This window comes from Eucyclogobius newberryi, unplaced genomic scaffold (genome assembly GCF_026437365.1).
Source record: "Eucyclogobius newberryi isolate DKJ021-1_F unplaced genomic scaffold, fEucNew1.0.hap1 SCAF_2, whole genome shotgun sequence".
Taxonomy (NCBI): Eukaryota; Metazoa; Chordata; class Actinopteri; order Gobiiformes; family Gobiidae; genus Eucyclogobius; species Eucyclogobius newberryi.
This window is the reverse complement of record NW_027315834.1, coordinates 42,457,094-42,469,535: the sequence shown is the minus strand read 5'-3', so window position 1 is coordinate 42,469,535 and position 12,442 is coordinate 42,457,094. Positions and strand designations below refer to the sequence as shown.

Here is a 12,442-nt window from a genome sequence, read left to right as displayed (position 1 = left end):
TGACCGTATGGGGGCAGCACGTGCGAATGTCTAGAGAAATAAAAACAATGAAGAAGAAGCTACCCGGAAGTAGCTCTCCGGCGTTGTTGTGCGTGCGCGTGAGATTGGCGGGCAACTGAATTAAAGTTTTTACTACTTTTTTTCTTTCTGGATCGACGACAGAACTTCCCATAGACATTGTCAGCCAGCCGTCTTTCAGAGGGTATTCTACACAGAAACCATACTATGGATAGAGCTAAAGAGCCTGTTAGCATTTAGTTAGCTTGTGTTTGGACCAGAACTATTCTGCTGCCAAACCACATAGACTGAACCTCAATCCCGCTGTGTAATATGAATACTTATATTATTAATTATTTAAGAAAAAAACGTTGATTGTCTTGACATCTTATTTCATGTGTGAGTGCAGTGATAAATCAATTTATCTGAGCCATGCCGTCCAGTGTTGGAGGCTTGAGCCCCGCGGCCGCCGCAGATGCGCTGGAAAACGCCGCACGACTAATGGACAAACACCTGCAGGAGGACCGCTACTTCCCCGACCTGTGCGAGCTGCTTGGCGTGCCCGCACACAGTATGTAAACACTCTGGGAACTGACCGCGGAGAGCTATTCAGCTACTCGTAACCGTTTACATGTTTATGTATAATGAATGAAAGTTTGAAGTATTTTGTCTCCTCTGTTTCAGACATGGCCTCTCTCTCTGGAGTGTCGGACATGGATTATCCTCTGCAAGGGCAGGGTCTGCTCAGTGTGCCAAACCTGCCTGAGCTCAGTGCTGTTCGCAGGGTCCCTCTTCCCCCGGAACTGGTGGAGCAGTTCAGCCGTATCCTTTTTCTATTTATTCATATTTTAATTATGGCCGCGGCGCGGTCAAATAGCCCAGCAGTTTTAGGAGCCGTCTGTAGACACTCCCTTTGATATCATTTTGAGTTGACTGTTCTTAACTTTTCCAAAGATATGCAGTGTAACTGTATGATGGGGGTTTTTCCTGAAATGTCAAGGGCATGGCTCACTATTGATAATGACATCTTTATGTGGAATTATGAAGATGGGTAAGTGCGTTTTATTATTCACAAACACTGTTCGAAAATTAGTTGGAGAGCCAGATTTCTCTTAACCAATAGCTTAATTCAGTCTTTGACTTTTTTGCAGAGGAGATGTTGCCTATTTTGATGGCCTCATTGAAACCATATTAGCAGTGGGTTTAGTAAAACCTAAACCAGGTGTGTGTACACAGTCAATAATGAAAACACAATATCTGATGCATAATATCATGCTCTTGTTTGCTTTTCTACCAGGAATTCTGCAACCACACATTCATTATTTGTTGGTGTTGGCCACATCTGTGGATGTCGTTATTCTGGGGCTCAGTTTTCCCAAGAGCCAGGGTGGTAAGTAACGATAGTGTTAGCTGGACACAATTCTGGTCCATCATTATGACTGACAAATCTCAAAAAATCTGTCGAGCTATTTTAATCCTCAACTGGGGCTTTTTAAAAGAAAAAAAATCAATTCACTCTCTCGCTATAAAGCCATGTTATTGTGTTGCAGATGTAAAATAGGAATTTATAGAGTGACTTTTATAGACTGTTATAGAGTGATTATTAGTTCTTGTTTAAGTATTATAGAAACCCGTTTTTTCTTCTACTACTTTTTTTTTAAATTTTTTTATGGCGGTTGGTATCCCAAGTGTTACATTACCGCCAGACTTTATTCTTTAGACTTTATTCTTCAGAAGCGCACGAGTTCCAAGCCCACAAATTCTTCCGGGTGAGGGAATGTTGGTGATTGGTGACATCATCGTCGCAGCAACAACAGAATATGGCCATGGATTACGCAGTGGCTTCTTGCATTTTTTTAAAAGTCAGTGGTGGCAGCTCAGAAACAGGACTATATTCAATGATTGCGTCACTGCAGAGCATGCAGACACACTCCACTGTTCAATATTCAGCGCTTTTGTGCATTTACATTTACGTATCTGCAGTACACACTGACACGTGCACGGCATTATGTCATTTTGATATCCTATATAAAACTAAAGGCAATAGTTTGATTTTCAACCCGTTTGAGTGACGGACTGCCTGCAGAATTTTCCTTCACAGCTGAAAAAAACATCTGTTAATTTATCCTCTGCTGTCAATCCCTCGTTCATCTAAGAGTGCATATTAAAGGTTTCAAACTTGTGACTGAACTGTGGCCTGTTTTCTTTTTGATCTATAGGCCTGAATGACAGCATGTCAGGAGGAATGCAGTTGCTTCCAGACCCACTGTTTTCGATCCCCACCGATAACATCTACATCCTCTCCATCACTTCCACTGACTTGGGCCGCATCTTTATGGCAGGAAAAGATGGCTGCCTTTATGAGATTGCCTACCAAGCAGAAGCAGGGTGGCTGACGCAGCGCTGTAGAAAAATAAACCATTCAAAGAGTACACTGTCCTTTCTCGTTCCCTCAGTGCTCCAGTTCTCGTTTTCTGAAGATGGTACAAACATAAACGGCACTTTATTCCTTTTTTGAATTGTAATTGGGGGTTAAATTGTATCTTTGCTTTGTCTCCTACAGATCCTATTGTGCAGATTGCAATTGACAATTCTCGAAATGTCCTCTTCACTCGTTCTGAGAAGGGAGTTTTGCAGGCATGTTTTGCATAGTTTTTTTGATCTAAAATCATACATTTGCTTAACTGCTTCTTATTGTTTCAGGTGTATGACCTTGGTGCTGATGGCCAAGGCATGAGTCGTGTGGCAACAATGTCCCAGAATGCCATTGTGGCAGCAGCTGGTAATATTGCCAGGTATGTTTCTTCTATTTATTAGTTGTGTGTGTGTGGTGTGTAAATCCTGTTCGAGCTACAGTATGGTTTAAGGCAAGATTTGGGTTTATTCAGGTGAATGTTTGGCAATGTTCAGGCAAGGATCTGTTCTTAAGAAATAAATGTTAGTGAATAAAATTATCCTCTTGACATAGCAAGGGAACATAACATAAGTTGTTTGTTTTTGCTCACAGAACAATTGATCGCTCAGTCTTCAAGCCTATTGTTCAGATTTCTGTGATAACCAGATCGGAGTCATCAGACTGCCATCTGCTGGCGGTAACTCATGCAGGTAATTATAAACATTGTTTTCTAGATTTGCCAGGGATGAGTGATATGGCAAAAGGAATTGGTCTGCTATATTTATTTTGTTCACCTCGTATTGATCATTTTAGAGTTTTTGAATCGGTTGAATTCTTATTATAACCAATAGAATATGGCTTTTAGTAGCAGTATAAGTAGAAAGACCTGTCAATTAAATAAAGCCAAAGACTCATCGAGCTCATTCAGGCCAGTCAAAGCATTAAGAGTTGATGCGGCGGAGAGAGTTTGCCATGGTGCTGGGAGAAAACTTTTATACATTTTAAAACATATCTCATTTTGGCTTTGTAGGCGTGCGTCTATACTTCACTACGGCACCGTTTGCCCCTGCACTCCATAAACACCTTCCAGTTCGGCCTAGTTTGCTGTCTCTGGTCCACGTCCGTCTTCCACCAGGCTTTTCGGCTTCTTCAACTCTTCAGAAACCCTTGAAAGTTCACAAGGCTCTCCACAGCAAAGGTAATAACATGGTCGGCGCTTGCAAAAGTCCCTCAATTACCGATATGTCCCTCATACAATCCTTTTTTTATTTTTTGCAGGTGTTTTGCTAATGGCTGCTTCTGAAACCGAAGACAGTGACATTTTATGGTGCATCAACCACGACTCCTTTCCTTTTAAAAAGCCACTTATGGAGACTCAGGTGTGTGATTGATCTTTCTTTATTCTCTACAACTGAACACTAATATTATAATATTTATTGCAGATGATTTCTAATGTAGATGGTCATTCCTGGGCTCTCTGTGCCATAAATGACGAAAGACCGACCAAGATTTCCACTCCTTTAAACAAGGATCAAATCCCCATCACTGATGCCCCTGTGGTTGTTCAGCAGCACAATGTCTCGCCGCAAAAATTCATCCTTCTTTCAGCCAAGGTGAATCCTCCAATGCAAACGATCATTTTCCAATCATCTTAACAGTTTGGCTGATGGCAGGCTTTCTGATTTTTGTAGGGGAGTCACATTTTTCAGAAACTACGTCCTGTGGATCAGCTGCGCCACCTTCTGGTCAGCTGCGTTGGAGGAGAAAGTGAAGAGATTGAGAGATTCTTCAAGCTTCACAGGGTAAAAATTTTGCCATTCCCTGTAACAAATATAATTTGAGACATTAGTTGTAACTAAAACCTTTTCAGGAAGAACAGGCTTGTGCCACGTCCTTGATCTTGTCGTGCTCCACGGCCGCATGTGATCGAGAGGTGTCACAATGGGCAACGAGAGCTTTCTTCAGGTTAGAGCTGTTCCAATCTATTTTTGTGGACCAATATTTTATTTATAAATAACTTAAATTTCAATTGTCATAAGATATGGAGGAGAGTCGCAGATGAGGTTTCCTGCAGCCTTGACCAACGCCAGCACTGTGGGACCACTCATGAGCTCTCCAGCACCAGGTCTCAGTCTCAAAACTCATCTAATATAGACTTTACTTATTTGCAACATTATAAATGTAGAATTTGATATTTCAGGTATTATTCCCCCAGCGTTAGCCACTCCATTCACACCAATGCCATCTGCCACTGCACCAATGACTCCGATGTCTGCTGGACCAGAGGTGATTTTCTCTGGAAAACATAATGGCATCTGCGTCTATTTTGCTCGCATTCTTGGGTTGGTGATAATTGATTCTTAAAATGTTTTTGGCTAACTTATTGCAGAGGTTTAAGTAATTATGTGTTTTTGGTTTGTCCTTATTTTAACAGAAATATATGGGATGGAAGCATTGCTGTTGAGAAAATGATAAGTAAAGGAATCCAGAACGTTGTTATTGTAAGTATAATAGATTACGATTGGTGTTGTAATGGGCCTAGATGTGTTGGATTTGAATAAATTATTGCTTCTTCAGCTGGAAAGCAGTGTTAGCTCCTTTGACCTGGAGGCTGTGCTTCAGGAGCTCTATGGCCTGCGAGAATTTCTAGATAAAAACTCTCAGTTTAATCCATCCTCTCTTGATGCCGTGAGGTAAGAAGAAATGAGATCCATTGTAACTGTTTTGTTGAACTGTGAGACTCTGTAATCCTAATCAGTGAATAATTTTGAATCCAGACTTTAATCAACATCTGTTTTCCTTGTAACTTTTAGCTCCCCAGCCAATTTGCAGCAGAGGCTGCTGGGATTTATGCGACCTGATGGTGCCAACTCTCAGCAGGTTCAGCAAGAACTCCAGAGAAAATATCACAGTGAGTTACTGCTTCACACTCACCTTTTTTTTTTTATGCGCATGGATCTTTAAACATAAGATATGTCCTTTTGTATTATAGCCAAGGCTCAGCTTTATGAGAAGGTGTCGCTGCAGGGCATCCAACAGTTGGTACATCGCTCCTACCAGACATTGGCCCTGTGGAAGCTTCTGTGTGATCATCAGTTTAGCCTCATTATGTCTGAGCTGCCCAAGGTGACTGGCATTTCAGCCCCAGGTCAATCTTTGTCTGGGGTCTTTTATTCACTTTACAATTTCTGACTTCTAGGATATTCAGGAACATATGAAAGGAGTGAGTTTTAAAGATGTCGTGATCCGAGGGAAGGAGCTTCCTGGAGCCCTCATCACAGCCCTCATTAATGTCTACATCAAAGATAATGCCTCTGTGGAGGCTATTAGCACTCACCTGCGGGACATCTGCCCTCTGCTGTACGGCAGCGACGACAGCATATGCTCCAAGGTTCATTACAACATTTTAGCTCTAAATTTTATACTATGCATTTTGATTACTATTGTTATAGAAATGTTCATAATGGTGTAGAATAAGATTCAGTTGAAGTCATCTGGACTCTACTTCCATCCAAGAGTCATTCTCAATCTGCGAATTGAATCTGGGACTCGGATATTAATCCTACTGGGCCCTCCTGTTAAAGGGAGTGATTGGTTTCACTTAAAAATACCCTCTTAGTTTACTACCAGCCCTGTAATGCGCTCACATTCTATTGTAAACTGACTTTCGCTCCCTCCTCCCTGAGTACCTGATGAGCATCAGAATGCCCTGGGCGTCTCCCACTCCAGCGTTTCAAGACACTATTATTCACGACCGGAAGGTTGGACCTTAAACCTCCATGTCTATTTGAGGATGTTTTTTCTTTAACAAAGATTGCCTCTTTAACTCCTTTCAAACCATCTTTTCTCCCTGCTTAGAATCTTCACCTCACTGTCTTCGAAACAGTGATTTGTGGCTTTACAATGAAGATGCACTGCACTCTGTGGTTCTGAATTTGTATGTCTTCTGTGTTTATACAGCTTCTTGTGAAGTGGCTGTAAAGTCTCACCTGTAAGGCTCTTTACAATTTTCTTCACTGCATCGGATAGAATAAACAAAGAGGGTATTTTCAAGTGAAACCAAATCACTTTAACAGGAGGGCCCGCCCAGAGGGCAGGGCTTACTCAGAATAGGATAAATATTAGTTCCCAGACTCGATTCGCAGATTGAGAATGACTCTTAGATGGGAGTCGAAACGTCGAGATAACTACAACTGAATGTTTTTCTATAACTGAACACTCGACCCGACCTGTTCTAAATGGCATTTTCCACAGTGTAGTTCATATTTGTTGCTTGGTCTTTCTCTCAGGCAAATGAGTTGCTCCAGAGTTCAAGGCAGATCCAGAGTAAGGCAGAGAAGGAGAGAACGCTCAGGGAGTCTCTGCGGCTCTACCAGCAGATCAGCCAGCACACAGACTTGTCTTTGGTCTGCTCCCAGTACAGACAAGGTGCCCAAAACCTCTGCTGCCTTTATTTACGACGTTTGCTTTGCAGTCTCTGCTAATTCAGTTTTGTTTTGATGGCAGTTCGTTTCTATGAGGGTGTCCTGGAGTTGTGCCTCACATCTGCAGATCGGAAAGATCCACAAAGACTTGGTCCTCACTTCTACAAAAATGGGGAGCCAGAGGACGACAAAGTGGGCCAACAGGCTTTTCAGGAAAGGTAAATCGTACATGTCAGAGAATGAATGCCAAAGAGAACCATAAAATGGTCATTCCATATAATCTTTTATGTTTTTAGACTTTTATGTTACAAGTGCATCACAGATACCATGCAGGAGCTGGTGAACCAGAGCCAAGCGGCTCCACAGTCTCCAAGTGTTCCCAAGCAACCAGGACCCCCTGTCATGACCTCTGACCCCAACATGCTTAGCAATGAAGAGGCTACTGCTCATGTGAGGAACCAGGGATTTCTTTACTGAGACCGTTTGAACATGTAGCATATGTTAAACAGAATCTACCGGTTCTTTTGTAGTTTGAGCAAATGCTGGGACTGGCACAGAGGTCTCAAGATGAATTGTTCCACATTGCTCTGTACAACTGGCTAATTCAAGCTGACCTCAACGACAAGCTGCTTGAGGTACTTGGGACAGATATTTTATGTATCATTTCCATATTGCCTGAAAATGCTTTTTTTTTTGTTTATTTGTTCCATTGTCTGATACTTTAACTATTGTCTTGGTGTAGGTGAATTCTCCACACCTTGAGGAGCACCTCATGCATATGATCAAGCAGGACCAGGGTAAAGTTCACAACATGGACCTCTTATGGCGCTATTATGAAAAGAACGGCAATTTTGGCAAAGCTGCTCATGTCTTGGCCCGCCTTGCTGACATGCAAAGGTGCAGTACAATGCAACTGGAATGTAGCAACCAATTATATGGTATTCTATATTATATTCAAACCCATTTTTAATGTACCGGTACTATATGTCTTTTATGCAGTACTGAGATCTCTCTGAAACAACGCCTGGAGTACATTGCCCGAGCTATACTTTCTGCCAAGAGCGCGTCCTGCATCTCTGCCCAGGCGGCAGATGGAGAATTTCTTCATGAGCTTGAGGAGAAGATGGAGGTATGTGTGGGTAATGCACATAATGTGCTGATGTTTTCAACCGCTCATAAACAAGGCTTTTCTTGCAGCTTGTGCGTATTCAAGTTCAGATTCAAGATACCCTCATCAGACAGTACTCTCACCATCCTTCTGTGAAATCAGTCATCTCACAGTTGGACTCTGAGCTCATGGATATCACCAAGGTAACAAATAATCATAGATCTGCCAATTAAATCAATTTGCACTTGAAATAATTGAATGTGGTAGCGATAGCAGGAGCTCCCCACTGGTTTTAGAACGTTACTTGTAGCTCATCATTCCCTGCTCTGTTGTGAATGATTAATGCAATGTAAAATGCCAGCACTTCATTAGCTGAGGTGGCCAGAGAAGCCAAAATGTGTACGACTAAAGTTTCTTTAAACTATTAGGTGAGGCAAGTTTATTTGTATAGAACAATTCGTACACAAGGCAATTCAAAGTGCTTCTCACAACAGAAAAAAATATATTAAAATCTAAATTATAAAACTGATAAAGACATGAAGAATAAGAGTGCAAATAAAATAATTTCAGTCATATGGACCGCTAAACAAAATAATATTTAGCCTTGGTTTGAACATTGTCGGAGTAGAGGCCTGTCTCACATCTTCAGAAAGACTGTTAAGCTGCATAAAACTGAAACGTGAATTCCCCATGTTTAGTCCTGACTCTGGCACCAGCAGGAGGCCGGTCCATGTTTAGTCCTGACTCTGGGCACCAGCAGGAGGCCGGTCCATGTTTAGTCCTGACTCTGGCACCAGCAGGAGGCCGGTCCATGTTTAGTCCTGACTCTGGCACCAGCAGGAGGCCGGTCCATGTTTAGTCCTGACTCTGGCACCAGCAGGAGGCCGGTCCATGTTTAGTCCTGACTCTGCCACCAGCAGGAGGCCGGTCCATGTTTAGTCCTGACTCTGGCACCAGCAGGAGGCCGGTCCATGTTTAGTCCTCACTCTGGGCACCAGCAGGAGGCCGGTCCATGTTTAGTCCTGACTCTGGCACCAGCAGGAGGCCGGTCCATGTTTAGTCCTGACTCTGGGCACCAGCAGGAGGCCGGTCCATGTTTAGTCCTGACTCTGGCACCAGCAGGAGGCCGGTCCATGTTTAGTCCTGACTCTGGCACCAGCAGGAGGCCGGTCCATGTTTAGTCCTGACTCTGGCACCAGCAGGAGGCCGGTCCCTGAGGTCCTCAGAGTCCGAGATGGTTCATATGGCACTAACATGTCTGAGATGTACTTTGGTGCTAGGCCATGGAGAGACTTGTACACAAGCAGAGCTGCTTTAAAGTCTCTTCTCTGAGCCACAGGAGCCAGTGCAGAGACCTGAGAACAGGACTAATGTGATGGTACTTCCTGGTTCTAGTCAGGACTAATGTGATGGTACTTCCTGGTTCTAGTCAGGACTAATGTGATGGTACTTCCTGGTTCTAGTCAGGACCCGAGCAGCAGCGTTCTGGATGTACTGCAGCTGTTTTACAGCTCGTTTGGAGAGGCCAGTGAGCAGGCCGTTACAGTAGTCTAATCTACTGGAGACAAACGCATGGATAAATCTCTGCTAAAATCAAAAGTATAGTGTCTAAACCAGACTTGGCAGTGTGTTTTTAGATGGTGAAAAGCTGCTGCTTTGTAGGTTTTAGAGCAAGACTCTGGAGGTGACCGCTAACACATTCTTTGTTTCTGTGGGACAAAGACGATAATTTCAGCTGGATAAAGTTGTTTTGCGTGATCTGTATGATGCAGCGACAAGAGTGAATCCACTGGTCCATATTCACCTGCCGTCAGTGAAACTTGGATCTGGATTAACTGACCTAACGGCAGCATGTTGAGGTTGAACAGAAGGGGTCCCGGAATTAACCCTTGGGGCACCCCACAGATTAGGGGCATGTGGTCTGTCTGAGTTATACATTTGTTTAGTAAGTAATAAGTAGAGGAAGTATTTGTTAGTCAGTCCTCAAGTAGTTTTACTACAGTTTGTATATAAAATTCATGCAAAAATAATAATCGGCAGATTTAGACACCAAAGCAAACAAGGACCATATTACCCAAGTAGAAATAGGAATAATGGTCAAGTCTTTTTGGATTTATTGCCGACTGGTTTAAGCTGTAGGATGTGCAGCCAAAAGCTTGGATCAGTCAACAATCTTAGTGGCTAATTGACTTGTTTGAGCATGTTTGCTTATCTGGGAACACAGATGGATGTTAATAAGAGTTCATATTCTTACATTGCTGTGTGTAGCTCTATGGGGAGTTTGCTGACCACTACAAATTGTCTGAGTGCAAACTGGCCATCATTCACTGCGCGGGACACTCCGACCCCATCCTGGTCCATTCACTGTGGCAAGAAATCATGGAGAAAGGTTGGTAAATTCAACTGTGTTCACTGCACACTGTAACCACAATTATTAACCACATCTGTGACTATGTTGGGTCTCGTTTTAGAACTGTCAGATTCTGTGGTCATGAGCCCGGAAGATAGAATGAGGTCAGTCAGTTTGAAGCTGATCTCACTGGGAAGGATGTATGCTGGAACACCAAGATACTTTCCTTTAGGTGAGAACTTCTTAATGATGCTTTTTTGGGGGGAGGGGGCTTTTAGAGATTCACTATCTTAATAAATGTAAAGTGGCAAAAATGTTTCATCTATTTTCTAAATAACTGTTTTTCCAGAGTTCCTTGTGAAGTTTCTGGAGCAGGAGGTGTGTCGGCTCAACTGGGACGTCGGTTTTGTCACCTCCACAATGCAGGAAATAGGTGTGCAGCTGCCACGTCTTCTAGAAGTGTATGACCAGCTCTTCAAAACACGGGCATGTGACTTTTATTAATCTGTTTTATAGTTTGTTGGTTTTAAAAAGATTGAAGATAGCTGTACTAAATGCTTAACGCCTCTTGCATCTCCGTAGGATCCCTGTTGGCAGAGGCTGAGGAAACCTCTGCATTTGGTGGAGTGTATTCATGTCCTTCTGTGTGGCTATGTGGATGACCCAAGTAAAGTTCCGACTTATGACCGGTGAGAGCTGCTGCTGCTTGGTTCATGCAAAACAAGACGGACTTCTTTTATTATATCTAGACTACATGTTTTTGTCTTTCTTTTCCAGACGCAGGTTTACTAATGTGTGTCTTGACAATATCTGTGGCTACCTCGTGGAGTTACAATCCCTCAGCCCAAACTTGGCCCTCCAACTCATCATCATCAATTTCAAAGCTCTGCAGGCCAAGCTGGAGAAGCTCCACTGAGAGGTGACTCCTGCCCTGGCACAGCCTTTAAAGTGGTAATTTTTGCTAAATAATGCAAACCATGTAAATTTAGTCTTGAACATAATCTTCATTTCATTCATTTATTTATACAGGGAAATCCTATTGAGAGAGGTTCTTTTTCATGGGTACTCTGTTAAAACACAACACAAAATAAACAGGATACCAAAACACAAATAAAACATTTAATAATATTAACCAGTACATAAAAACACATTTATACATGCAACTTGAGATACAATTTTATATAACAAGCATCAGCACTGTGGGTAGTCCTTGACCTGTTCTTTAAAATAATAAAAAGGCATAAAATGATTTATTTTAAAAAGTATCTGTTTTATTCCACAGGGAAGGAGCAAACGAACATGTTGAAAGCCTTGTTTCCCGTCTGTGTTGAGATGGGATTGTAAAATAAAAATGTTTTCCACAATTCACTGGACATTGTTATCAAAGAAATGCACTCTTTGTCAGTGGCTATTTTTGAGATCTTTTTTTTCTCAATGCTGCTTTGTTTGCGATGTATGTTGTATGTATTTTTATGTTCTGAATTCAATAAGTTTTAGAACCCAATCCCTGTCCCTCATAAAACCTTTTTATTAAAAAAATATATACACAAAATGCAATGACCTTTTATTTATGCTTTGAAATATCAAACGTTTTTTAAAACTATTTGCAATGTGTATTCAATAAATGAAATGCTGTGACAACGTCTAGTTATTGACTGTGTTTTCATAATTGCTTTTAATTGAAATCCGTCATTGAGACTTAATTGCTTAAGGCTGTTTTTTCCTAATTGGTTATACACACTAGTTAGCAATTATGTCTAATTTAAATTGTGCTGTGTGGCACACTGCATCTGCAGGAAACTAGAGCTAAATATATAAACAGTAAAATTATTTTTTTATGAAAACCGTTCTAGATTGTTTCATGTAATGAGAGGAAATGACAAATACAAACAGATGCATGATAATGTGACAATTTGGAGGAGTCTGAACAGCTGTTTTAGAGCAATGTCACATGCAAATGACACAAACCTTGTCAACACATTCTTCCAAGCCCAAATCCCAATAACATGTCCAGTGGCTCGCACATGAGCTTAAGGCAAATCCTATAAAGACCTAGAACAATCAGTTATAGTTTATAATAAAAGTACAAACACAATTCTACATTTCATTTCAAGTGTTGGAGCCATAAATTATCATTTTGACCCTGATAATGAGCTATGCTTCTCGCG

The 12,442-nt window shown here is 41.8% G+C and overlaps 1 protein-coding gene across 1 annotated transcript; it reads left to right on the top strand.

Moving 5' to 3' along the window:
* The first annotated feature begins 110 nt into the window (after nucleotides 1-110).
* On the top strand, nucleotides 111-11,660 carry nup155 (nucleoporin 155). Its single transcript, XM_072453053.1, has 35 exons — nucleotides 111-202; nucleotides 407-568; nucleotides 682-819; nucleotides 952-1,048; nucleotides 1,149-1,219; nucleotides 1,295-1,387; nucleotides 2,217-2,480; nucleotides 2,561-2,634; nucleotides 2,701-2,792; nucleotides 3,005-3,102; nucleotides 3,423-3,590; nucleotides 3,671-3,771; nucleotides 3,835-4,005; nucleotides 4,084-4,194; nucleotides 4,263-4,357; nucleotides 4,432-4,517; nucleotides 4,593-4,734; nucleotides 4,827-4,893; nucleotides 4,970-5,067; nucleotides 5,182-5,303; nucleotides 5,385-5,518; nucleotides 5,592-5,783; nucleotides 6,682-6,820; nucleotides 6,899-7,034; nucleotides 7,113-7,266; nucleotides 7,347-7,451; nucleotides 7,559-7,713; nucleotides 7,816-7,945; nucleotides 8,014-8,127; nucleotides 10,193-10,313; nucleotides 10,396-10,506; nucleotides 10,624-10,760; nucleotides 10,857-10,963; nucleotides 11,052-11,225; nucleotides 11,557-11,660. Exons 2-34 carry the CDS (start codon nucleotides 430-432, stop codon nucleotides 11,188-11,190), a joined length of 4,101 nt encoding a protein of 1,366 aa, XP_072309154.1. The 5' UTR covers nucleotides 111-202; nucleotides 407-429; the 3' UTR covers nucleotides 11,191-11,225; nucleotides 11,557-11,660.
* The last annotated feature ends 782 nt before the right edge of the window (nucleotides 11,661-12,442 follow it).